The sequence below is a fragment of the Armigeres subalbatus genome, chromosome 3, assembly GCF_024139115.2.
Source record: "Armigeres subalbatus isolate Guangzhou_Male chromosome 3, GZ_Asu_2, whole genome shotgun sequence".
Classification (NCBI taxonomy): Eukaryota; Metazoa; Arthropoda; class Insecta; order Diptera; family Culicidae; genus Armigeres; species Armigeres subalbatus.
Genome location: NC_085141.1, coordinates 227,098,250 through 227,126,243, shown reverse-complemented (window position 1 = coordinate 227,126,243; position 27,994 = coordinate 227,098,250). Strand labels below are relative to the sequence as shown.

The window sequence follows — 27,994 nt, the reverse complement described above, 5'->3', positions numbered from 1 at the left end:
GTTAGACATTTTGTAGGGCTTTATTATACCAACTGTTACTGAAGCAAGATGAGCAATAATCGAACTGGCATGCTATTCAGAAAATATGAGACGACAAGAGCAACAAAAAAGGTAAATGTGATATTAAAAAAATAGAAAAAAAACTACATATAAGGTGAACAGAATCAAATTGTATGTCTATGGCTTTTCGTCAGTCTCACGCGGGAATATACGTATTATGTGGAATGCTACGCTGAGTAAGGTGGTCATCAATCCACTTTCTGAAACCGGCAACATTGGCATAGACACCAGGAATTCCCTTTTCACCGCATCCAATGCCCCATGCGACGATTCCTGCCTGATAGTACCGATCGGGTGATCCAGGAATCGGACAAACTAACGGCGACCCACCATCGCCTTTGCACGTATCTTTACCAGGCTCTCCTCCGGCACAAATAAAGCTCTTGTTGAGAATGAATCTGGTTCCCAATCGAGTTGTGCGCAGCGCTTTCTGGCAATCGTTGTGTGGCATTACGGGGAGTTCAATTTTCTTCAAAATCACTTGGTATTTTCCTTCCTTTCCGAAGACATCCTTTCCCCAGCCAGAAGCAAAGCACCGGCTAAGATCGAAATTGTAATCCTGTGGTGGCAGGCAAATAGTGTTAATTGTCTCAATAATCTCAGCTGGTTTGTCGAGGAAAAGCAAGCCCACGTCATTGAACAGGCCTCCCTTATAGAAATTCTCGTGGAAAACGATGTCAACAACATTACGATCCTAAGGATGAAAAATATTGTGTGAGAATGACAACATACTATGGTACAAAGTGTGTTCTACCTGATGATCATGAATCTCATTCGTCGTTTGTGTGTCCCATTCACCAAGACGAACTTTAATTTCATTGGGTTTCTTGTTTTGAATGCAATGGGCAGCCGTTAGAACCACTTGCGGGTGAATCAATGATCCGCCACACTGGTACACATTGATGACCTGTTCCAGCGCCTTTTCTTCTCTCAAAATCGCCACCATCCAAGGGAATTCACCATATTCCGCTTCTCCGTCCGAGTTACCCGTGATACGGAAACCAACGCCATCTTTATTGCGGAAACCACAGCCTACATTTTCAGTTGGTGGCAGGATAGGTGAAACCGTGACATGACCTTTGAAAGTATAATAAATGTTAAAACTATTGTGCCTGTAACATGAAAACTCTATTATGATTTTAGTATGAAATTCGTTTTGACAAAAAGAGGAATGAATATAAGGGACACGAACATGCTGCTGGAACTAAAAATAATCGGTCGTGTATGACAAAACGAAACCATGCATTCAATTTTCCTCAATTCCCAGAATCAGGAAAATCGCCAAAAAGTTTGTCATGCAACTGACGAGCAACTAGTACTAACCAATTTGATGTGAGCTACCGTATCCACCACCATATCCTTTGTCTTTTCCACTTCCATATCCACCACCATGACCGCTTCCATGCCCACCCCCATATCCACCGCCATGACCGCCCTTGTGACCACTTGCACTATGCTTCTCCGTATGACCTTTACATCCATGATCGGTACAATGATGTGAACCACCATATCCGCCCTGATAATCGCTGGTCGTTTGGTTTCCACTTGCTGTAGAATGCAGCGATTCCGTTGATTGAGACTGTTGGTTTGAAGATGACTGGCCGTGATAAAGTGAACCTGTAGATGCACCCGTGTTGGTGCCAGATGTTCCCTTGATTTGGTCTTTCGTAACAGTGTTTACACCCGGTATCACAGTACCAGTTGGTCCAGACCCTCCAAGGACAGTATTACTACCATAGCTACCAGTTGATCCAGATTGAGAATGACCACTGTGCAAATCTCCTGCAACCAGATTAGAACCTGTCAGATCAAGTGAACCACTTTGTCCATAGGACCCTTGTGTAGAACCTCCAGAAGTTGATGTTGTCTGACTTGAACTTTGTCCACTTGAACCATGCGTTGATCCAGACGTAACTCCTGAAGTAGAACCAGTTTGACCTTGTGTATATGAACCTTGTGATGATGATCCTCCAATTGCAGACGAGCCGGACTGTTGTGTGATCTGTCCAGTCGATTCTTGTGTAGAAGTAGTTTGACTTAAATCATGTGCAGTTGAGTCCAACGTTGAACCTGCACCACTTTGGCCGAAGGAGGAACCTTGCGAGGAACCCCCAGCTGTTGAAGTAGTTTGAGTAGAGTCATAACCGCTTGAGCCTTGCGTAGATCCAGACGCAACTCCTGAAGTAGAACCAGTTTGACCCTGTCCATAGGAGCCTTGTGTTGATGACCCTCCAACTGTAGACGAGCCGGACTGCTGTGTCCCTTGTCCAGTTGATCCTTGAATAGAACCAGATTGTATTCCCGTAGTTGAAGATCCAATCGTTAGATCTTTCTGAACTTGTCCTTGTCCTCCTGTGGAAGTACTTGTTTGACTTAAACCATGTGTATTTGAACCTTGCGTACCACTTTGACCGAATGAACCTTGCGTGGAGCCTCCCGAAGTTGAAGTAGTTTGAGACGAGCCATAACCACCAGATCCTTGTGTAGATCCAGACGTCACCCCAGAAGTAGAACCAGTTTGCCCCTGTCCATAGGAACCTTGTGTAGATGACCCTCCAACTGTAGATGAACCCTGCTGCTGTGTACTCTGCCCACTTGGTCCTTGTGAAGAACTAGATTGAGCTCCTGTAGTTGGAGATCCAGTAGTAGAATCTTTCAGATTCTGTGATTGTCCACCAGTAGGAGAGCTTGCCTGTCCTGTGCCGTATCCACTTGATCCTTGTGTTCCACTAGATCCTGAAATTGATCCTGTTTGACTCTGTCCAAAGGATTCTTGCGTATTGCTTGTGCCACTTTGTCCATATGAAGATTGAATTGTTGATCCTCCTGTAGAGGAGCCTGACTGCTGTGTGCTGTGCCCAGTTGTCCCATGCGTAGTACCAGCAGTCAGTGAACCTTTCTGTTCCCCAGTTGTGGAGCTGATTGGTCCCGTTGATCCTTGTGTTGTACCAGATCCACTTAATGAACCTGTTTGACCTTGTCCATATGTACTTGAGCCTCCGGTAGTAGAAGGTCCTACCTGTTGAATATTTTGGCTAATCGGATCTTGTAATGGGCCAGATGAGCCACCAGTAAAAGAGCCCGTCTGACCTTGTGAAGTGGATCCCTGAGTTGAGCCTGATGAAGCACCGCTTGCTGATCCTGTTTGACCTTGCACGTATGTACCTTGCAATGAACTGGATGAACCCCCGGCACTAGATCCTCCAGTTTGCTGCAAGCTTTGACCAGATGAACTTACTTGGCCTGGCTGGCTCGTACCTTGTAAATTTGAACCCTGCGTATACCCTGCTGATACACCAGACGTTGAACCTGGTTGGCCTTGTCCATATGTCCCTTGCGGATTACAAGCCAAACCCCCTGCGTTCGGATATCCAGGTTGGAATGCGCCTTGCCCGGTTGACCCCTGTTGTGGTCCATATGATCCGGGTTGACCTTGTCCGTAATATGGACCACTGCCGGGGTAAGCACCAGCATTGGGCCCTGTCAATAAATTTCCTCCAACATTTGGTCCAGTTCCAGGTACGTATAGACCTTGTTGACCCATTAGCCAATTGTTATAATTGTTTGTGAAGCTTGAACTACTGCTGCTACTACTACTGCTACTACTACTACTACTGCTGCTACTGCTACTTTGTGAGAATGAGCCACTAAAACTACCACCGTAGCTACCGCCACCATATTGATTATTACCACCATAATAATTACCATTGCCTCCAAGTCCTTGCCCACCAGTTTGTGGTCCCTGTCCACCCAACCATGAACCACTATTCTGTGATCCTTGGCCTCCTAGCTGCCCTGATCCACCCGATTGTGATCCTTGTCCGCCTTGTTGACCCAATCCGGACCCACCAGTTTGAGTTCCTTGTCCACCCGAGGATGAACCTCCAATCTGCGATCCTTGGCCGCCTTGTTGACCGGACCCTGACCCACCAGTTTGCGTTCCTTGTCCACCCGACCATGAACCTCCACTTTGCGATCCTTGGCCGCCTTGTTGACCTGATCCTGACCCACCGGTTTGAGATCCTTGTCCACCCGACCACGAACCTCCACTTTGTGACCCTTGTCCACTTGAACCTGCTCCGGTCGATCCAGAACCTTCCCGATCCTCAGATCCTGTGCCGGGATTGATCAGATTTCCGGTCTGAGGGAGATCGGTATTCGAGCTGGGAGGCTCAACGATGAATTCATTATTAGAGGAGGGAGGTTCTATGATCGGTTCATTGTAATCCAAATCCTTGGGAACCTTGCAGCACTTCAGCAGATAGTGCTCACATGGATCATCAGGGTTGAATCTGTGGACGGCAAGAAATGAAATTTGAGCCTTAGTATCTAGATCAAGTGAGAGCTTGTGGCGGAATTTTTTTTCGGTTCAAACATTTTGACGTGTGTTCTGAGTAATAATGAATTGGGTGTTTGGAAAACAAAAAATGTTTAAACAGATGATTTTGAAGAGTTAGAGTTTAATTAGAGTTAGAATTTAGTTATATTCCATCTTGCCTATTCACCACGTTTTTATTCAGCATGTCATTCCAAGTAAAAGAGTTTTCAACCAGCAAACTAACCCAGTTTCACGATAATCAACTTACCGAATGTCAATTAAATTTGACCCGTCAGTCACAATTTCTCCATCTCGACATAAATGAAGCTTCACACATTCTCCATCGGGACATTTCTAGAAAGAACCAGGGTCATCAGGAAAAATATAATAATTAATATTCGAACCACCCGAACTCGATTGCATAAGAAATACATACGATAACCTCTTCTTCTGACCGAGCCAAGGTCAATCCGAGCGCCAAAAGTAGCGCTATCCGCAATGCGATCATCGTCTGCACAAACTGTAAGTGAATACATTGAAAAACAGCACATTAAAAACAGAGAATTAAAAATTTATTGTGTTGGGTGAAGGCTAAAACATCCGACAGAATTCCAATTATCTCCAAAGGTTAAAAAACTAGGTGAGAGTAAAATCTTCTTGCATTAACTTCACCGCATCAGAAAGACACCGGTCAGGAGACACGTCCGAACCCGGTGAATTTGTATCAAATTAATGTAACTTTTATTTATTTTCAAGATTGCCCACGGGGACCACCACCGTGGCCCTGGTGGTCACATCCAAGATGAATCATTTGTTTGCTTGAAAATTTATCAAATATAAATGTTGTCAAACTTCCGTGGTTTTTCGATGTTTTGCCGAATATATATTTACACAACAATATAATGTATACACATTTCATTAATCTCCAAGTCAACCAAAGGTTGTAGCAGAACCCAAATAGTAACGTTTCAAGTTTCATTGCAATCTCGGAACGAGTTTCAAAATGAATACAGTAAATAGTTTTGAACATTCAACGACGTGTCAAGTTGCAGCGAATAAGCACTACCGAGGAATTAACATTAGATATTCAATTAAGTTTGACTACATTTTACAAGCAGGCTCAGTTTAAATTTGTTTCGATTTAGAAGAACAGTAAGACCGATTAAATGTTCGGTTTATTTGCATGCTCCAAATATGTGCATACAAAATACATTTAAAATCACACTTAATCGCGCTCTACTCGTTTGTTATTTTGTTCAGGCTTCAAAAAAGGCTGTTCTTCATTACTTTAAGTTTATTCGAGTATTCAACCGTGCTCATTACTTCTGATAGAAGGTGAGAAAAACACCGCAAGTTCTGAGATATTCTGGTTTATCCAAATTATTATTGAGTTTGGGACTTCAGATCTACAATTCTAGATTCAATTATATCCATTACATCTCCGTAAAATCGTTCTGGGATATTCTGGGTCATCCAAACTGTTCTTGAGTTCTTAATTTAAGATCTACAGATGCAAGAAAATCTTTTTTTTTAGTACTCAAAGCTTCAATAATCAATATGCATTCAACTAAATCTATTACACCCCCTAGAGTTCTTAATTTAAGATCTACAGATGCAAGAAAATTTTTTTTTTTAGTACTCAAAGCTTCAATAATCAATATGCATTCAACTAAATCTATTACACCCCCTAGAAGGTCAACCGATATCGTAGGATAATTTAGAGATATTCTCGGTCATCTGAACTGTTCTTGAGTTCTGCGTTTGAGATCCACAGCTGTAAGAAAATATTTTTTTTTGTGCTCAAAGCTTCAATATGCATTCAATTAAATCCATTACACTTCCTGGAAGGTCAACGGATATCATAGGATAGTTATGAGATATGCTGGGTCATCCAAACTGTCCTTGAGTTCGGGACTTGAGATCGACAGCTGATCAGAAGCTATTTTTGGTGCTCAAAGCTTCGATATGTGTTCAATTATTTCAATTACTTCTCCCAGATCAGCAAATCTCAACCTGGGGTTCATGTACCCCTGGGGGTACCTTCGCTAGTCTCAGGGGTCTTCTTCTTCTTCTTCTTCTTCTTCTTCGTTGGCATTGCATCCCCCACTGGGACATTGCCGCCTCGCAGCTTAGTGTTCATTGAGCACTTCCACAGTTATTAACTGCGAGGTTTCTAAGCCAAGTTACCATTTCTGCATTCGTATATCATGAGGCTAACACGATGATACTTTTATGCCCAGGGAAGTCGAGACAATTTCCAATCCGAAAATTGTCTAGACCGGCACCGGGAATCGAACCCAGCCACCCTCAGCATGGTCTTGCTTTGTAGCCGTGCATCTTACCGCACGGCTAAGGAGGGCCCAGGGGTATCTGAGACAAAAATAATGGCGGATACTTTGAGAGTTCCTTTTAACATAATAACAAAGTGGAACACAAAACGGAATTTCTTCGAAATTAAGGCTTAGTCATCCACCACACATTTTGGCACATGGATGATGTTTGAAATCCGATGAGTTTTTTTTACAGTGAACTCTCACTAACTCGATGTTCTGTAACTCGATATTTTCTCTTACTCGATGAACTCCCTTGAATTTTGCATACTAAGTTACCTCCGTAAGTCGATATCTCCCTTACTCGATAAGTCGAAGTAAATTTCCAAAGCATTTTCACCTCGCTAACTCGATGTTGTCAGAATCAGTTCACACATCCAACCGGCGAATGTTAGATTTTCTAACAATTCTGTATAAGAACTGGGCATATGCAAAATTGTTAGATTTTTATACAAGTATTGTATAAGATCCTAACAATTTTGTAAGCTTTTCTAACAATATTTGTTTACGCATATGCCCAGTTCTTATACAGGATTTGTTAGATTCTTATACATAATTGTTAGGAAATCTAACAACCGCCGGTTGAGTGCATGCACAACATATACGATGTCAGGTCATTTGGCCGAATGCCGTTTGACCGAAAAGTTAAAACAAACTTATTTTGTTAGTAATGAGTAGTAGGAATTACATGAAGTGTGCAGCGAGAAGTGAGAAATGAAAAATGAGAAAAGAAAAGTAAAAAGTGAATAGTAAATTGTAAAAAGTGAGAAGTGAGAAGTAAGAAATATGAAGTAATTTGAGAAGTGTGAAGTAAAAAGTGAGAAATGAGAAGTGAAAAGTGAGAAGTTAGAAGTAAATAATTTGAGAATTGAGAACTGTTGAATGAGAAGTGAAAAATGGGAAGTGAAAATGAAATATGAGAAGTAAAAAGTAAGAAGTGAGAAGTGAAAAGTAAGAAGTAAGAAGTGAGAAGTGACAAATTCGAAGTGAGAATTTTGAAGGAAGATGTGAGAAATGGAAAGTGAGAAAAGATTAGCAAGAAAGGAAAAGTAAATTGTGCAAAGTGAGAAGTGAGAAGAAAGAAGTATGAAGTGAGAAGTGAAAATTGAGAGGTGAGAAGTGAAAAGCGAGAGGTCACAAGTTAGAAGTGTAAAGTTTGAGAAGTGAGATGTGAAAAGTTAAGATAAAAACATGAGAATTGAAAAACGAGAATTAAGAAGCGATAAGTAAAAAGTGATAAGTGAGAAATTCGAAGTAAGAAATGCGAAGTGATATGTGAAAAGTGAGAAGGGAGCAATGAGTAGCGAGAAGTGCGAAGCGAATGGTGAGAAGTGAGAAGTACAAAGTGAGTAGTGAGAAGTGCAAAGTGAATAGTGAGAAGTGGAAATTGAGAAGACCAAGTAGTGAGAAGTGCAAAATTAAGTGAAAATTTGATTGTTTCAACTTAAGCTTCATTCCTTCTATTTTCTTCCTGCGTTCCTCGAGAAGTTAGAAGTAAAAAAAGTGTGAAGTAAACACTGTGAAGTGAGAAGTGAAAAGTAAAATATGAGAAGTGAGAAATGCTGACTTCGAACTCACTCCTCACTTCATTTAAAGAGGAAAACAATTTTAACTGTTCGGCCAAACGGCATTCGGCCAAATGTGCATTCTGTCACGACCCTAAACCATATTTCTACATGTTATGAAAAGTGTTTGATACTTTGGAAGAAAAATATATATGTGTTCTCTATCTCGATACCTCCCTATCGAGTAAGGGAGAGTTCACTGTATTAGAAAACCGTGTAGCCCAACTGTCTATAATTGGGAGACCACATATAGCGAATTATTTGCATATAATACATAATCCCTGAATTAAACATCTGTATCTCAGTTCTAGAGTTTAAACATATCCAACTATGACAACCAACCAATGGGAAAAAATGTCCATAACGCGAATAAATGCAATATCTCGGTTCAGTACGGGCGGATTGCGCTGAAATGTTGACACAAGTCCACTCGATTCCCTGGAAAATTCTAGATCAGACTAGTAACGTGAGGTTATTAGTAAGCTATTTGAAGAATATGAAAACATGGGGTAAAATTAGCAAGATCTCAACTCCCAACATCGTGCAGTAGACAGAGCTCACATTAAACGATTTTTGGTAAAATTTGAGGTCGAATGTGTTATATTTTGTCGATTATTTGTAACTCCGAACTTGACGAATTACATTACAAATAATGGGCATTGGAGTAAAACGAGGTCTTGCAGCTTCGTGCAGTGAACTTAACCCCACCTTTGCACGATTAACCATTTCTACATTCTACGATTTGTTTCAAAATTTCAGCGCAATCCGTACATACCGAACCGAGATATTGAATTTATTCCCGTCGTGGACGAATTTTTCCCATTGTGCATCGGATCATAATTGAATTCAGAAACAATGTGGAAAGTACCATGAGGTAACGAAATCCATACAACACCTACAATCCACCTTAGGGGCTGTCCATATACCACGTGGACTGCTTAGGGGGGAGGAGGTGGTATGTTAAATGTCCATGGTCCATACAAATTTTAAAAAAATATATGAACAAATGTCCACGCTGGGGGAGGGGGGTAACTAAAACTGACCAAAACCTGTCCACGTGGTACTTGGACAGCCCCTTATGAGATATCTATACATGTATAATAAAAGGTGTTTGAAGTAATCTTCTTATATATAAAAAAGAAATGGTCTGTGTTCGTATCCGCATAACTCGAAAACGGCTGGATGGATTTTTTTCATTTCTTCAGCAGAAACATTCGTTACAGTTTCCGACGGGTTTATATGATATTTCCTAACGCGAAAATTACGAGTAAAGTTGAGCAAACCGTGAATAACTAAAATTGTGATTCCTATGCGAATTTTGCATGGGCAGTTCGGAACGCACATTCTCGCCTACTGTGCAGGACAACGTCTGCCGGGTCAACTAGTTAATTGATAAATATTTAATCATATTCTGTTCAAATACTTGACAGTAAGCCTTTTGATTATTGATGTAAAAAGTAGGCTTTGAAATTAAAACACAAATCAAAAACAAATTGACACCCAGTAAACGCAATGTTTCTGGTGTCATATGTTTGCGTATTGGCCATAATTGTATCATAGTGACTGTACTTAAACTGCAATTCGCAATTAATAAAATAACATCAGCGCGATATAAATCAAATATATCGCTTCTCAAGGTGCGAACTATTTATAGTGGTAATGCAATGAATCGGTCTGCTTTCAAACGTTCATCAGTCTTATAATACCAATACGACTTTTGATATACTCAATCCAGTAGAAACCCGAAATTGGGTGCTAGCGAAGTTGGATTATTCTCACAATCCGTACGTTGAACCTAATGGGTCAAACACAATTCTCGGGTACTTATTCAAAAGGACGTATGTGATTTTGTAAACAAAGATTCAAACGTCGATTTGTCCAATCTGATGGCACTCTCACGCAAACCATCACCACAGACAGGTAGGGGAGGCCTTCGGCTAGCTGTTGGTGGTGTTGGTTTGCGTGGGAGTGCCATCAGATTGGACAAATCGACGTTTGAATCTTTGTTTACAAAATCACATACGTCCTTTTGAATAAGTACCCGAGAATTGGTACGTTTGCGTGCGTTTTGACAGTTTTTCCATAGGGAAACTGTCAAAACGCACGCAAACGTATCAATTGTGTTTGGCCCATAACTTCGGAAGTGGTGCGCTGAATAGCGCTTCGCGATATGAAAACAGCGCACCACTTCCGAAGTTAGGTTTAACGTACGGATTGTGAGAAAAATCCAACTTCGCTATCCCCCAATTCCGTGTTTCAACTGGATTGAGAATATATTGATTCAAATTCAACCAATGAAGAACACATTTTGATTAAGGAGGTGTTGATTTTGTTCATTATTTTAAAATGTTTTCCGTAGTTTTTAATGCATAAAAATTGAGCACATCAAAAATAGAGGCCTCTGTGTACCATCAATGACGAATGTTAATTGCATTACAGATGACTTTTACCTGTGCTTAAGGTGAAGGTGGGTTGAGTATTCTCAATCTAGTTGAAACCCGGAATTGGGGGATAGCGAAGTTGGATTTTTCTCACAATCCGTACGTTAAACCTAACTTCGGAAGTGGTGCGCTGTTTTCATATCGCGAAGCGCTATTCAGCGCACTACTTCCGAAGTTAGGTTTAACGTACGGATTGTGAGAAAAATCCAACTTCGCTAGCACCCAATTTCGGATTTCAACTGGATTGAGTATACCAAAACAAAGCTTTGGAAGTATTGGTACACATATCACAGAAAAAAAATCTGGCTATTTTGTTGAATTACACAAACACAATGTCAGCGGAACGGAAACGGCAAATTTGACATAAAATATATGGGCTAACTGTCAAATTTGCCGTTTCCGTTTCTGTTCCGCCGACATTGTATTTGGGGCTTTATTATCGTGCTAAAGATTTGCAACCTCGATTAAAATCGACTAACAACTATTGAAACGTCCATTCAATATGCATTGTCTAAGGAGTTAAAGCTCTTTTCATCCAGTCATATGGTCTTCCCCTCGCCAGCGCCCAATCACGGAGTGCCACAATCAGAATAATGTAAAATTCAACCTCGCCATATCAACTGCCATACAAACCTGAAACGACCTGTGCACGGTAAGTCCGTATTCAAACCGACCGAAACCAGCGAACGACACCCAAAATATGAAACAAAATCGACTGAGCGTGGCGGAGCAAAATCAGTTTTGAACCACCCTGTTTATTAGTTTGCTGCTATCGGTACCGGTGTTTACATTCGCTCCGCGATCAGTTTTTAATCGTTTTCTTCGGGCAAAAATTGCAGTTTATATTAAGTTTTCGCTTCAAACAAGTGACTTATTCCAAAAAGTGAAGTTTAATTTGCATTCCATCAACATTTCGGGCTGCTCATGTGCGGAGAAGTGTGTAAAAATTTAATTTTTTAATGCCCTTTGAGAAGAAGTGAAGTGCAGTGATAAACCCACCAAACCGCGGACGGCTGTTAAATTGACACGAAACTGCTGGTTTATGCCATTTATCGAGCCGAAATGCAAAGGTCTCTTTGAAGAAACATGTTAATTATCACGGGAAGTACATAAATATACTGTGAACAGGTTAGTAATCTGAATATTAAACTTTTGTTCGATGCTGTTCGATGCATTCGAATATTGGTGAGAGAGGAGTGCGGGAGGTGTGGGGTTGACCCGTGGAAGGTCCGGTGCCATATTGACTGCCATCGTGGTACTCTTCCAACTATGTCCTTAAGTGTTCGGTTTCCGATTCCCTACTGTTCAACACGAGCGCTCTTCAGAGTCCCAAATGCTATCTCGCTTGTGCTAAGAACATCTATTCAGCAATGCTGTATTATTTTAAAACTTTATAAAAGTGATTTTAAAAATATTCTCAAGTTTATCGCCTAAAAACAGTGTTGAACAAAATACAACATTAGGAGACGAATTACATTTTTACCGATTGCATTGTTGAAACGGGTTTAATGTCATTTGAGTAAAATGTGCAAATAGCTCAACAAAGCCAAAATACTTCTAAATTAATGAGATTTCCGTTGACCTAATTAATTATGGAAATTGAAGTTGTACAATCAAATTCGCCAGTACGACGTTGTACGACGATTTAAACATTTTTCCCATGCGAATAGCCATATAAGTAAAATGGCTTTCAATTGACTTTTAAATCACAACCAAGTCACTTCTCAGAATTCACAGTATTACAATATCAGATTCCCAATCAAAAACCCAAGAATTAAACAAAAAAGCATCAAAAACAGTAAACTTCTACCGTGGAACACCGATAGCCGTACACCAAAGCACTTCAATATATAGGGGATTGGTTCGGTACTTCATCTCATAGCTCCTATTACCATCCCATCAAAAACAAAGCAATGAAAAGGAATTTGATTTGTTTCTTATTTTTGTGATTATTTTCATTAGTGAGCACGCGTGTTAGCAAAAAGAAGTGTAGATATAGGTGAGGTATTTCTTTGTTTTGCGATGAGATGTATATGTTCAATGAGATGGAAAACGGAACAGTTCCCCTATTATTTTAATGTTTCGTCACATTTTGAAAAAAAAATCCTGAGTATTTCAGAAAAAACAGTGAAAACAACAAGAATAAATTTAGCAAAAATGTCAGTTAGTTTGATGCACTATTTACTGATTTTACTAGTATTTTTAACAGTTCTGAAACTTTATGATTTATTAGAATTTTGATAACATATAAATGTAAATTATATCGAGAAAAAAAAAGTTAGCTTAGCTTAGCTATGACTGACTGTACATATCTACGGTTGCTACTCCTTGGTTGACCAGAATCAGTGAAATTTAACAATGAATCAACTAAACCGCTAACTGGTATTAGTAAATTATTCTCACTGTGCAAGATGCATACAAAGATACATACAAAGGTCTGAAACGGGGCCGACCACGTTCTTGCAGTCCGCTGGGGAAAAGGAAGGAACATTAGTGGTTGCTTTTTGCTATTCAGAGGACGTGTTTATCTTTGCGTCTCCAAAAGAAATCACAGGATGGAACATTCGTTAATGGGTAGGTTTCGTTGGGTCTGGATTCATACTGTTGAGTTATGACACTCTCAGTGATTTTTAACCATCAATATGAATACGCAATAATCAATCGTTTTATCGATCGAAGCAGAACCAAACATTACAATGATCGCTTGTGTGATCGTTCTGTGTGCCACATAAAACGCGAGCAAACGCACACTTAATTACAAGGAATCCAAGTTTCAGATCTATGAGCGTTTTCAAAGACACACTCAATACGAAATCACATCAAGGGTCATATCTGATGGCTTATATTCCTGCTGTACCTCAATAATGTGCTCTTCGTGCTGGCGTAATTGAGGAACACAAAGGTTCACATTTTATACTTCACGGTATCCTTGAAAGACCATATTTCTCATACCTATAGTAGCGAAGGCATCGTCACAGCAATAGGAACCTCGAGTATGGCTCGTCCGTTCATTTTGGATCTTCTCACCTCCCACATCATTGACTGCAAAGGGATACTCAGTTAGCTGAACATCCAAATCAGAATCCGTAAACTACGCACCAGCATGTGTCAATAACTACATAGGAAAATTGAGCAGATTATAAAAGATTTTCTGGATCTTAACATTCTTGCTCCTTCTTCTTTGGCAACACAATCCAACTGGAACTTGTACTGCTTTTCATCTTAGTATTCTTTCAGCATTTTCTCAGGTATTAATTGAAAGCTATTCTAAGTCCGCCTTTGCATGAGTATGTTTCTCTTGTGGCAAATACTTTCGAGAATCTTTCCCACCCGAAAACATCGCAAGGCTAACAGGAGACTTCACATCCCTGTACCCAGCTGATCGAGAATCAAATAATTCCGAATGATCCTAACAAGTGGTTCTGGGTAAATCACCCGGACACATTTTGGAGTCCATATTTATTCATAGCACTTGCAAAACTCAACTGTAAACGAAACATGATACACCTTGCGGTAATCCTGATACCGAGGGGTTATCAAGTCAATTATCGCTCTAATAACGTCAAATGTATTATCAGAAGTAGGTCACACATTAAAGCAGAAGCGAATGCTGATTTTGGGACTCCCCAAGAAGAGTAGAAGGAACAAATGAATATAGCGTATATGGCTCAAACCTTAGCCTAATATGTTGTGGTTGAGCACATTTATCGTTTAAATTTTTAAAATATAAAAATATCCATATATTATTGCCGATTTCACCAATTTGAAGAGTTATGTGTAGATTGTGATTTGCCCGCTTCTTTTTCTCACACTCACTCTCATTTCGGGTTGATCGATTTTTGTTACTGAAATTTACCCAATTATAACCCATTACTCGTTGGTCACATGAAAGCTTGTACATTAAATCGATTCCCGCCATGATTTGACGTCTATTTGTTTTCAGATTTAGCACTCACACACAAATATTAGAGTAAAATCAGCAGTGATTCAAATCGTTCGGGGCTGTCAGTTTGAATATGAATCTGAAAAATTGAATTTCCCAGCAGCTGTTCTAGATTCAGTTTTTATACCAGTCAACTGTCAAAAAAATAAAACTGGTATAACGCTCCGTTCTATTTTCTGCAGATTTGAACCACGATTGAATCACGAGATTCAAATATTTTTCAATTGTTTTGGTGCATGGATGCGTCATTTTATCTACGGATCAATCCACTTTGCAATTCCGGCGCCTTTCTTGGCAGTAACATAATGATTTCAATTAATTGAAAATTTGAAAAACATGAATAGAACACTGCTGGGGAAACCAGCGAGATTGTTCTATTTTGCTCCAGATGCAAACTAGAATAGTGGTCGAAAATTTAGAATCAAACTGAATCACTCCTGATTTCACCCTTATACATGGAAAATCAAACTTTTTTGAGTGTATTGAGTGTGAGAAAAGATAACTGTGAGAAAAAAAATCTCGCAAAACTCTTATAAAGTGCAAAAAGCGCAATATATGAAAGCTCTAACCAAAGTCTAGCCAGACTGCTGACTTACTTTTGTTTATAACAGCAAGAAGACAGAAACAAAAATAATTATGAAAAATCTCTTATTTAAGCTATCAAAATTCCCTAGCGAAATACACTTTCTGCTCGGCAAATTTTCCTTATCTTAGCTTTGATGGTGGGTGCTTTTTCAGCCCATGAAAGGTTAGTGCATTATTCAGAAATCGTTTATAAAAGCTGGGTAGCAGGGTCTATGTCCAAGGGCTTGACGATCCCTCCCCAGGCCGTCTGCGAGTTGTGGGGCTTGCCTAGGATGTGGTGGGGTTTGACAGTGGGTCCTGTTAAATTCCTATAAAAAGCTGCATGTATCCGCAAGTAGGCCCCACTGTGTGCCGCTCAAAGCGCACAAGCCCAAGTCCTGGGGCCTGTAGCATAATCGAAATTTTACTAATAATATTAGTAGAGTAGCTTGTAGCTTGTATTTTTCTGTTGCATAATGAATCTACAAGTATGAATTTACAAGACTAATATTACAAGTAAACCGCACTAATAATATTAGTGGAATTTACAAGTAACTGTTGCATAAAGAAAATACAAGTAGAAATTATTAGCGTTGGCTTGTAGTTTCTTTTACAAGTATGAATGGTGCTGCAATTCAATTTACAAGTAGCTTTTATTTTATTATTTTAGCTGTGCAAAGTAATTATGCATAGTTTAATTGTTTTTAACGACTTAACAAAGAAAGAACCTAATATTCTAGTTGCTTCAAATTACCATATAATGAAATACTGTGCACTAAAATAGTAGTTTGTGCAACTAGTTGCAAAAAGATGATTTTTTCAGCACGAGTTGTACGTTTATCCAACGAGGCTTGCCGAGTTGGATAAATACTACGAGTGCTGAAAAAATCGAGGTTTGCAACGAGTTGCACACGCTATTTTTTGCAATGACGAAAAATGGGCTTTAATATGATAAATCTTCACCAAAATTGTACAATCGAATTTACTCCACATGATCATTCATGCCAATAAATTATGTTGCGGCAGAGAACAATAAGATTCCATCTTATCGTGCCAAATTGCATTGCTTGAAAAGCTATGAATCGATGGATGCAATTGCCTTTGGAAAATTGTGATGTTATGTCCAACAAACCATTTCATTTATTACGAGACGTTTAGAGTACACTATTTAAACACTCACCCAAACTAATTCAGCTAAATGTAGTCATGTAACTACTGTCCCAATGTTGGTTTTTCATTATAGCACCCAAATGAGTGCTATAATGAATATTATGCAACCCATTTGAGTTGCATAATGGTCATTAAAGCACCCATTCTGTTGGTATGGAAAAGTAGGCCGTTTTATCACTCAAATGACAATTGTAAACCCGGTTTTATGATAAGGAATTGCAAAAATAAATTTCTCGTTCCCATATAACACTGAGAATTATGAAAATTGTCAAATGACTTTGGATATAGTAGAAGTAATTTAAGTGCTGACATCAAGTATTCAAATGGTGGAGCGCTAAATATCATTAGCAACTATGCAGTATACAGAAACCCAAAACTACTCAAAAGTGGGTTGTTTTAGCTCAAATCCGTACTTTGGACCAATAACCCAATTTTGAGTAAAATGAGTTTCCTAACACTTAGTAGTTCAACTTAATCCACTTAAAACATATTAACCAAAGCTGAGTTTTGTTTACCCAAAGTTGACTTTATTCATCTCAAAATTGAGAATATATTAATTTACTTAAATTGGTATTATTGTAGCAGTATTGTATTATTATACTAAACAATCTCGTGTCAGAACATGTATATTGCTTTATGTTTGACAATAATCATGGGAAAGAACCCAGCAAACAAAAGATCGTATATCATAGCGAATAAGTGTACTAAGTGGAGGCCATATACATGTAGGTATGTAGGTACATTTTGCATGCAGTCAAATGGAGGCACGCGCCTATATCGCCTCCACCATGTATACTTATTCGCTAGCATATGCGATTTTGTGTTGGCTGGGAAAGGAAAAACGGAAAAACTATCTAAATTCTGAGTAGAATTAATTACGATATTTTCAACAGTTAGTATGTTGAACTAAAAAGAAATCGTCCAAATTTCATAATCGAATTAGAAGCAAAATCTAAACCCGCATAAGTCTTACAATACACGTAAATTAAAACCTCTTCAAAAACCCACAAAAAACAAGACTAGCGGGATTCGATTTATCATGGAGGATACGTTCGCGTAACTTACAAATCGCCTTAATTAAAACTTAAGTCAATCCCAAATACCATGTAAAAACGACTCCAGTTTGCATTACATTGGCTTGGTTAAAAATGCCAATACCACGAAGCCGGCTTAAACCGCGGAATCAATAAATTTACAGAGAGTATTCCGTGCATACCTATCGCAGTCAAAAAATATATTCTATCCACAAATTTGCAAACAAACGTAAACAAATCATTTACCTCCGCATTTACAGTGAACTGTCGGATGAATTTTGATAGGTAAATGAACCTGACGGACTTGTAATTTCAACCTTACTAATAATACAAGTACTAATATTATTAGTTGGCAAAACATTATTATGCGACGCAAATTACAAGTACTTGTAATTTGTTGACTTGTAACTTGTAACTTGTAGCTAATATTATTAGTCTGATTATGCTACATGGCCCTGGTGTTAGGTGGGACGCTAAACAGCCCTGACACGACGGCCCTCCGACGAGACAGGAGGTTTGCGCAGGCCCAATAAGCCGCCTGGAAAACCAATAATTATGAACAATATAAGAGATAATGCGACTCGATATAATCGGCGAAGACCTAGGCGACGAATAAAGGATCACGATTGGAAGCTTGGAACATGGAACTGCAAGTCGCTAGGTTTCGCAGGTTGCGACAGGATGATCTACGATGAATTACATCCCCGCAACTTTGACGTCGTGGCGCTGCAGAAGATTTGCTGGACAGGGCAGAAAGTGTGGAAAAGTGGGCATCGAGCGGCTACCTTCTACCAAAGCTGTGGCACCACCAACGAGCTGGGAACAGGCTTCATAGTGCTGGGAAAGATGCGCCAACGCGTGATTGGGTTCCAGCCAATCAACGCAAGGATGTGCAAGCTGAGGATGGAAGGCCGTTTCTTCAACTATAGCATCATCAACGTGCACTGCCCACACGAAGGGAGACCCGACGACGAGAAAGAAGCGTTCTACGCACAGCTGGAGCAGACATACGATGGATGCCCACTGCGGGACGTCAAAATCGTCATCGGTGACATGAACGCACAGGTAGGAAGGGAGGAAATGTATAGACCGGTCATCGGACCGGATAGTCTGCACACCGTATCGAATGACAACTGCCAACGATGCATAAACTTCGCATAAACATAAACCTCCCGCGGAATGGTAGTCCGAAGCACCTTCTTTCCCCGCAAAAATATCCACAAGGCCACATGGAGATCACCTAACCAAGAAATGGAAAACCAAATCGACCACGTTCTAATCGACGGTAAATTCTTCTCCGACATCACGAACGTCCGCACATAGACCACATAACGTCCTCTTGAGCTTTATATATTTTTATGAGAAAATCTTGCAAATCGGTCTATCCGAGATATATTGCCTTAAAGGAAATGGACCGTTTCTTTGAGAAACTGCATATGTGACATTTTTGGGCAAAATGAGATTTTTATACATTCTGAATCCTCGTCCAAAAATACGTATTTTTTCTGATAAAAAATTTTAAAAAAAATTTTTTTGCTCATAGATGTATGAAGAATTTTTCGTTTGTTCGAGAAACTGCCAATGTACACGCACTTTGAAGACCAATTATGGAGAAATACTTGCCAAAAGCTATTGATCTGTATCAAAGAAATCAAAAAAATCGGTGCCAATTTGTTCAAAAACAGTTTAGCATTGTAAAGCATAGCATTGTAAAGATAAGAGCACTGCGAGGACTAATCTTTCTCTTTCGTTCTTCATGAAATTTGACATTTACTGGCCTTGTAGTTTTCTTTCTTTTTTTTTGCGCTGTGGAAGAGACAAAGCAGTCCGTACAGTGCCCTATTGGCTATCAATAAGCTGAAATCGACATTGGTGTTTCAAAAGGGCGAAAGTCGCAAACGTAAACATTGACTTCTTCTGCTGATTTCAGGAAGATTCGAGACCTCTGGCGGTATTTTCCACTTCCGTTCGATAGAAGGCGCGGAGTGCCACAAGTTCCAAGTGGTTGTTAGCTGGGAGCGGTCTTAGTTGTTGAGGAATTTGCAGGAAAAGGCATTTTTTACGTTTGCGACATTGGCCCTTATGAAACAACCGTGTCGAAATATTCCAACACTGGACGTCTGGATGGTACCCAAGACTGCCATATATGTATGGGAACTGTACCGGTTTTGGCCATGTTCCTAATTTGGCCAATTTTGCGAATAACTCCAAAAATAAAGCAATTCGCAATGGTTTTATTAGTTCCAACAAGAGATATATCCCTCACGCTTCAACGCTGCTTTCAACTGATCGATTATTTTGGAAAAATATGTATTTTTTAGAGTTGGCCAAATTAGGCACTAAGTTGGCCAAAACCGGTGCACTTCCCCTATACAGATTTATCTGTATTATACAGATTTTTGAACATCAATACAGACATGATACAGATTACAGATTTTCTACAGATTTTTTTATTCCTGTACAGATTTTTACTGATTTTCTTGTTTAGAATGTTGTACATGAACTCTTGATCTGTCTCAATGCGAGAAGGATTCTTGCATTCAATCAACCTAAAGATTCACTTTTACCGGATTTGGCTGAAATCTCGAAAATCAGTTATCAAAAAAAACAAATTCCATTTGAATTGATTCACAAAAATTTCTTATATGAAAACTTAAAAATTCGTATCGTAAAAAAAACGGTATTTTAAAAATATTAATAAACAAAAGAATTCGAGTTGTGATTAATTTATGCACTTTTGGCGAACTTTCTGGACAACTCTGATTCCTAATGATATTGATTAAAAGACGTCTTGAAACACAGAAAAGGTTGTGAATCTCGATCTTCACGACTGAGCCTACCAAATAAATGAACTGGTTAAAAAAAGATCTCGATCTCATCTGAATCTTTTCAAATATTTTTGCTGAGACTTTGGCAAGGCTCACGTAGAGTTCAGTAATATTCATTCAGACAAAATATTCATGACAAAACATCATTGTTCCAGAATTAAGGCAATATATTGACTTCCTTAACCGTGCGGTCAGATACGCGGCTACAAAGCAAGACCATGCTGAAGGCGACTGGGTTCGTTTCCCGGTTCCGATCTAGGAAATTTTCAGGATGGAAATTTTCTCGACTTCCCTGGACATAGAAGTATCATCGTGTTAGACTCATGATATACAAATGCAAAAATGGTAACCTGGCTTAGAAACCTCGCAGTTAATAACTGTGGAAGTGCTTAATGAACACTAAGCTGCGAGACAGCAATGTCCCAGTGGGGGATGTAATACCAATAAAAAGAAGAAAAGGATTATATGTTGGAACTAGAGCCTGGATAGGTAACAAAGCTCTTGTTAGAAGTAGACAAAGGGTTGTTTAAGGTTAATTAGTTATTCATGTGTGTAATCAATAAAGCCGATATGAATTAAATTCCCGAGATTAAAAAAACTTTTAATGTAAATCTTAAACTACCAAGAAGAATTACACAGTCTGATACTTCTACATTATTGTACTTGGATTCTCGAGAAATTTTAAGGGTTATCTGGAATTCCTAATGAAAATTCCTTACTATTTTGGACGCTCATTAAAAAAATGTTCAACCTTTTCGATGAACTTTTAAAACAGCAAATAAATAAAATTAGGAACCCTCAAATACAGACAAAACAAATTTTTATATTAGGCCAATACAGATTTATTAAAAAATCATCTGACAGCCCTGATGGTACCTATCCCGCCTTGTATTTTGAAGCAACGTTCTACTGAGTTAATCTTACCGTTGTCAAAGATCTTCAACCACTCCCTGCGTCAAACTACATTTCCTGAGCGTTGGAAATTTTCTTTTATATTTCCTTTGTAAAAAAATGTGACAAACAGGACGCAAAAAACTTCAGAGATATCACATCTGTGTGTGGTTGTGCTAAAATTTTCGACATTATTATGAATGACCAAATATAATATATTAACAATATAGCTCACTTCATACATCTCCATATATTAGGCAACGGACAGCATAATCACACCATCTTGCGTCACAAAGGGTAACTAACGCCTGAAAACGATAACCAAGGGGTGCCATAATTGCAAAAATTACACTTAATTTACAATGTTTAACTATTTGAATAATTTTTTTTTTAAATTTATTTTCAAACTAAGGTATCAAAATGGGGTCAAAGGATAATTTCTAGCATATTATTTCGACATGTTATACTGCATATTGCATTCTACTTTTAAATACCCCTCGGAAGGTCTCTTTATTACATTGCTTGCCCTTTGTGACACCGCGTCGCTACTGTGTTGTCCGTTGGAATTAGCCAGAGTGAACTATATTGTTAATATAGTATATTTGGAATGACGCACTGTTTGCTGCCATTAAATCGTATATATCACCCGATCAGCATGGATTCTACCCTAAAAGGTCTATCTCAACTAATCTCGTTATCTCGTTCCGTTTGTTACGTTGTGCCTACGTAATATGGAGCTAGGAGCCCAAGTGGATGCGGTGTATAAAGATCTGAAAGCTGCTTTCAATCGGGTTGATCACGGTATATTGCTTGCAAAACTGAAAAAGCTTGGCGTCTCTCCAGATTTGGTACATTAGTTCGGTTCGTATCTGAAAAATCGCAAACTTTGTGTAAACATTGGATCGGCACAATCCGAACATTTCACATACCCCTCGGAGGTACCGCAGGGTAGCAACTTGGGTCCGCTGTTGTTCTCAATTTTCTGGAACATCTTTGGATTCGTCTTCTATCTGGATGCCGGGTGTTTTATGCCGACGATTTCAAGATATTTGCTGTAGTCTGACACCTTAACGATTTTTTGTAACAAATCTTCAATCGCAATCGGAAAATCGATTCTCCTGAAATTATTGCGGTTCTTCAAATGTATGCTCCAGAACGAGCTCTACGGACAAGAAATGTTCTGTACCTCCCACTACGTGTAGCAAATTATGGGCTGTACGATCCTGTTCTGTACATGTCATTACACTTCAATGAGTACTACAGCGCTTCCGACTTCAACTCCACGCTCAATGCCTTCCGGCAATGGCTGGAGCGTATGTTACGCAACGGAATCAGGTGAGCTGTCGTCCAATTTAAAATTTTTGCTAGAGTTGGTATTTTTTTGCCTTTCCGGTCTACGACATGGATGCGACACCTAATGGAGCACTGGACGATGAAACTGAAGATGCATTTATTTTTTTTAGCACTAAGAGCATTCTTACTTTTATATTGTATTGCTTTTAGTCTGCTGTGAATATGTCGAATCAGTTTCTGTAATGTTTGTTAAAAGATATGAGTTTTTATATCTCTTTCAGTACAGCACTTCGCTATCTTAACGAAGCTTTTCCCCATCCATATTTCATTGGTACTATTTCTGTCAGATGAAATAAAATAAATGAATAAATAAATTAAACAGCTTAAACCTGTCACTATCACTACTATTTCCGGTACTCTAGGGTCACTTTTTACGAGAAGAGATTTCTTCAATTTCTTGACTCATCAAAATTTTAACAACTTTTTCGATTGTCCATATGTTCATATACACAAACATGATGATTAGCTCGATCTTTGATTTCAACGTTTGTTGCACACAGATTTGCATAGTTCATTTCATCAGACTCAAGTGAATGAATAAGGTGCTGTACACAAATTACGTTACGTAAGATTGGGTAATTTTAGACCCCCTCTTTCTCTTAATACTTTTCATATAGCTATTCAAATTCATGAACCGTAACGCTCGAGTTACAGCATTACGTAATTTGTTAACAGTCCTTATATTATTACGAGCCGAGACAACCGTGTAACATTGTAAGAATCCCAGTGCGAATACATGTACGAAACTCACTTCCCAATAAAATAAAATGAGTATTTGAAGGATTGTATTATCAGCACAAATAAAAAAATGTTTTGCTGAATGCAAAACAGAATGCTAGAATGATGTAGCTCAGTCGCAGCTTTATTACACATTCTGAGTGCACACTATAACAGCTTAAGCTTACTAGACCACTCGAGCACACGCGTTTTAATGGGAATATTAGGTTCCGAAATCTGCCCAAGTGCACACATGCTAGCAAAGAACCAATGACATTTGTTTTTTTATTCCCTAATTAATAATGTTATGTTTTGTAAAGAATGGTTTTGCTGGGAGAGAAAACGGGTTCCCTGTGAAGATGTGTCTATGCTATGCCTTTATTTAGTTTCATAATATTTAAACACAGCAAATAATTTTGAAAATTCAACGACGTGTAAAATTGCAGCTCACCCTATCAAACGAATTAACATTCGATATTTAATTAAATTTGATTGAATTTTACAAGGAAGCACCTTTTAAATTTATTTCGATTTAAAAGAATAGTGAGATCGATTGAATGTTACGTTAATTTGCATGCTCCAAATATGTGCATGAAAATACATTTAAAATTACAACATATTTTTATCTGTGAAGCTACGACTAATCCGCGAGGGTATTATGATTCCTTCTACCAATATGTCAATTTAACGATTATTGTCTGTCAACAAAACCAAACACATACGAATATCCTGTTGAGGCACTTTTATAATTTATTATCTTTTTCACAGATTTTTTAATTTTATTGCATTGTAGAACAACAAGCACATTCTTGTTATCAGTTAATTGGAATAAACAAGTCAAATCAAACCCTTGAACTTGAATCAAACCACATCTGAACCAGCTTGGAGTTAGCTTGATATAGCGGAGAAGATTCAACATAGTGCATGCAGCAGTCATATCATCAAAAGAATAATGGTGAGGAATCCCCCAGAAGCTGGTTTTCCCATTGCGTGACATCATATAAAGCTGTGCTGCCTACCCAGGCGTAGGTACATGGACCGGTTCGACTGTAGAAAGCGTTAACTATTTGAAGACGGTAAAATATGGAAGATGCTTCAATCAATGCATAGGACCATAGGTAACATTGGTCACATTGATAATCACTGCCCATGGCATTTTAGGTTTCAATTACCTGTGTTTCTTGCCTTCAAAAGCATATCGGTTGTTCAAAACAAAGAGATGTATTACAAGCTGTACTTTGACCAATAAAAATAATAAATTGAAAAATACTTCAGCTTCATGATCATTTATTTACGGCTAAAATCAGACGATAAACAAAAAATTGCTTTGAAAATTGACATCTCACAGAAATATTCTAATTTTGCATAGAACTGTGCTTTAAGATTGCAGGTTGATTACAATATCATACAACACTATGGCTAGATATCAGAATGTGGAATACTATTAACCAAACAACAATTTTATTGATTATTATATACAACTTCAACGTACTATCCCATATAGTCCATGGCAGTATTAGTGTGAGAATATGAAAAATAATTAAATCAACAGAAATAAGTCTCGTAAATGACAAACGAGCACCACGAGCACCGAAAAGTTCAAGTTTTATTAAAAACTCAAGTAATCAATTATTAAAGTATTATGCGTTTAAAGGCTTCCAAAAGTTCATTGAACACCACTACGCAGACATTATTGTTATTTCAACTTGACTTGTAGGAAGAAATACTGAAATGGCAAATGGGTAATTAAATCAATGACTGGAAAGGGGTAACCAACCAATTGAGTAGGTAACACACTTCCACCTTCCAAGACACATTCTACCTGACAAACATTCATACATATATGCACATATTCTTCGTCAACACAAAATACTATCATTAACGAATACGGGACTGAAAACAAACTTGATAGTTTGCACAAACAAATCCGATGTCAGCACCGCAGTTACATATGAAACAGCGTGGAATACCCAACCGTAACGACGAACTTGTTTTCACATCAATCGGTTCCTGGCCATAGATCCACTCATTTTATTTAACCAAAAGCTGTCCACACTTCCTAGAGAACTGAACCGGAAATTTAGGGAAACACTGTTTTCTCTGTTGTGACCTGATTCATCATTAAACTGACAAACAAAATAAATCACCTCAATTTGAATAATGACAAACCACAAACCTTATATATTTTTAAAATGACCGATCAGGGCGACGAATTGTTGAGAACTGAAACGTAAATCCCGGCTCCATCCAAAAGTAAGCTCTCACGCAGCATCAGAAATACCGGTCTCAGCGGCATCTTCTCTCTCTGCTCTCCTTCACTTCCATTGCTTTGATTGGTCGAATCGACGACATCATGTCCGTTGCTGGTTGATAATGCCTCAACAATAGGTAGATTCAGAAAGGAGCCGCTCATCCTACATTAGTGACCATGATGACCTGCCACTGGATCGTCTTATTCACAAATAGGCGAAGCAGTTGATAATGATTAGAGAATGCATAAAGTGAGGTAAATGTTTATTTTGGTGTGTATCAATTTAAATAAATAAAAGTTTTCGCTCATTAGATGAGTAAAGCATGTATCAGTCTTGCACACATAAAACAACAAATTATTCAACATGGATTCTAGAATTCGAGAGTAATATGTTGGTTTTTCGATTCTTAAAACGATATCTTCAAAAAGTAGGACAATTTCCTTCTTAACCCACAAATATCAAGTAGGGTATCCAATCATGGTTTGAACCAAATGGCAGGCATCAGATGAGTCGTCAAAACAAAGTTCATTTAATTCATTATAGAGACATGCTATAACTGCAAACTCTAGTTTATATTATCTTTCTAAAAATATTCTGGTTTCACATATTAGGGCATCTTTAATAATGTTACAGTTGTAGTTATACTTCTTCTTCGAATTAAACATTTTACAACTGTCAAAAATATGAAACTGGAGATGCATCTTCAGTAGCAGTTATAAACGACACATGTCTTATATCGAAAAACAAAAACATAATAATCCGAGGCAAATTAAAATGTCAAACTGCTGTGATGTAGATGAAACTGAATTTTTACATGCTGATGAAGAGACTTCTTTTGTTTTGAACAAAATATAACTCGAGTAAATTCTGTTGCACATTTGTGCAAAAATACAACTGAGTAGTATTCTAGTTATAATTTTGCTCACGAAGCTGTTCGAATTTTTAAAACTATAACGTCTGTTGAAGATGGCATTTTTACAGTTTCGATTTCATTTCCTAACTCCCATACAATTTATAACTCTAATAAAGATGCCCTTATGCTTAGTTTCATTGAAAAAACTCAATAATTACATAACTTTGATTCGTACCATGGTTTGAACTGAATTCGTATGATGATGTCAATCGATTACAGATAAAAACTGCTTTCTTTTGATATATTGATCTTACTCCTGTGTCAGGAAATGCGTCCTTTACGAGTTTTTTTGAAATTGTGCCACTTATGGGGGGAATTTAGCTCAAATTCAGGACGTTTTTAAATCGCTCCATGAGTAGTAACAGACGATATGTACGAAAGCTTAAATCAATTTTATCGCTTCCTGTACACCAAAATAGGGTAATTCGCCAAATTTTGAACGGCTAATTTCTTCGCCTATTGTTGAACGCACGTGCATTTCTTATGCAACGTACACACCAGTCAAGCAGTTTGACGAACATTGACTCCACCCCCAAGAAAACGCTTCGGTTGCTGCTTTATTTGAACGTGTGTGAAGTTGTTCGAACAACCATTTGACAGTTGGCGGCTCGGTTGGAATAAATTAAAACTGTTTGATTTTGGTTTGAATTGTCGGGGGCGGAGTCAAGGTTCGCCGAACATTTGTAGTGAAGTTGCACAAACCCCCATATATTTTTTGATGGTTTGTGCTCTAGTTGGCGCTTCGGTCGCTCGTGTGTGATATTGTTGGTCGAATAAATTGATTGTTCGTGCCGCTGTTGGTTAAGCTTGATGGATGTTTGAATAAACGAGAGGTGGAGTCATTGTTGGTCAAACTGCTTGTCCGTGTGTACGTTCCATTATGGGCGTTCAACAATAGGCAAGAATATTAGCCGTTCAGGGCTTAGGGCTGCAAAATGGTGGGTTGACATCAAGGAAGGAGCGTCCAACAGAGCTCTGGTCCCCACAAGTCCCTATCTCACGCTTCCACGGGTCGTCCGATGACAAAAGACCGCCAGCTAAGGGTTGTGTACTTAGCTGGTAGTGCAGCCTGGGCACTGTTGTCCTTCTGACATCAGCTAGAGTGAGAAGGTACGCCTCGAGCGTCTGTTCACCAGGAGGTGCGGCTCAAACAGCGTCTGCCTGGTACCCAGCGGCTGATTAACGAAATGCTGTATCGCGTCAGCTATACCTAAGGTGGTAGCCCCATCATCGCGATGTAGGTAACGCGACCCCGGTAAGGTAGCTTACTGAAGCCTCTCAAATACCACGAAAAATGGAGATAGAACGTTATTTTTGGCAACCGACTCGGCAACGAAATAATGACTATAATTGGAAACTCGGTACCTGGAATGTCAGGACCCTAAATGAACCTGGACGAGTGAGCCTTCTGGCTCGCGAACTGCAGAAGGTTGGAGTGAACGTGGCCGTTATTCAAGAAGTCCGATGGCCCAGATCCGTTGAACGTGAATTCCGAGCCGTGGACCCCACGACAAACACTGCATTCAAGTATAACATCTATCACAGCGGCGGTGAAAAAGCAGACCATGGAGTTGGTTTCGTAGTGATGGGCAAGCAGATGAAGCGAGTGATGCGG

The 27,994-nt window shown here is 38.9% G+C and overlaps 1 protein-coding gene across 3 annotated transcripts; it reads right to left on the bottom strand.

Moving 5' to 3' along the window:
• Nucleotides 1-150: 150 nt before the first annotated feature.
• LOC134220521 (phenoloxidase-activating factor 2-like) lies at nucleotides 151-25,461 on the bottom strand. 3 transcript variants are annotated; one of them, XM_062699599.1, is made up of 6 exons: nucleotides 25,391-25,461; nucleotides 4,815-4,898; nucleotides 4,647-4,732; nucleotides 3,766-4,352; nucleotides 815-1,137; nucleotides 151-754 (listed from the first exon to the last, which is right to left on the bottom strand). In XM_062699599.1, the coding sequence occupies exons 2-6, from the start codon at nucleotides 4,884-4,886 to the stop codon at nucleotides 197-199; spliced, it is 1,626 nt and encodes a 541-aa protein (XP_062555583.1). In that variant the 5' UTR covers nucleotides 4,887-4,898; nucleotides 25,391-25,461; the 3' UTR covers nucleotides 151-196. The 3 variants fall into 3 exon arrangements, with proteins under 3 accessions (XP_062555583.1, XP_062555582.1, XP_062555581.1); XM_062699598.1 differs by lacking the exons at nucleotides 3,766-4,352; nucleotides 4,647-4,732; nucleotides 4,815-4,898; nucleotides 25,391-25,461 and adding exons at nucleotides 1,384-2,538; nucleotides 2,599-3,759; XM_062699597.1 differs by lacking the exons at nucleotides 3,766-4,352; nucleotides 4,647-4,732; nucleotides 4,815-4,898; nucleotides 25,391-25,461 and adding an exon at nucleotides 1,384-3,759.
• Between the last annotated feature and the right edge of the window lie 2,533 nt (nucleotides 25,462-27,994).

What these genes read in the sequence shown, in the direction of transcription:
- LOC134220521 (XM_062699597.1), bottom strand. Translation starts at nt 3,604, where the DNA reads ATGGGTCAACAAGGTCTATACGTACCTGGAACTGGACCAAATGTTGGA. An exon ending in CGGTAGCTCACATCAAATTG is followed by an intron (nt 1,138 to 1,383) that starts GTTAGTACTAGT and finishes ATACTTTCAAAG; the next exon opens with GTCATGTCACGGTTTCACCT. An exon ending in ATGAGATTCATGATCATCAG is followed by an intron (nt 755 to 814) that starts GTAGAACACACT and finishes TTTCATCCTTAG; the next exon opens with GATCGTAATGTTGTTGACAT.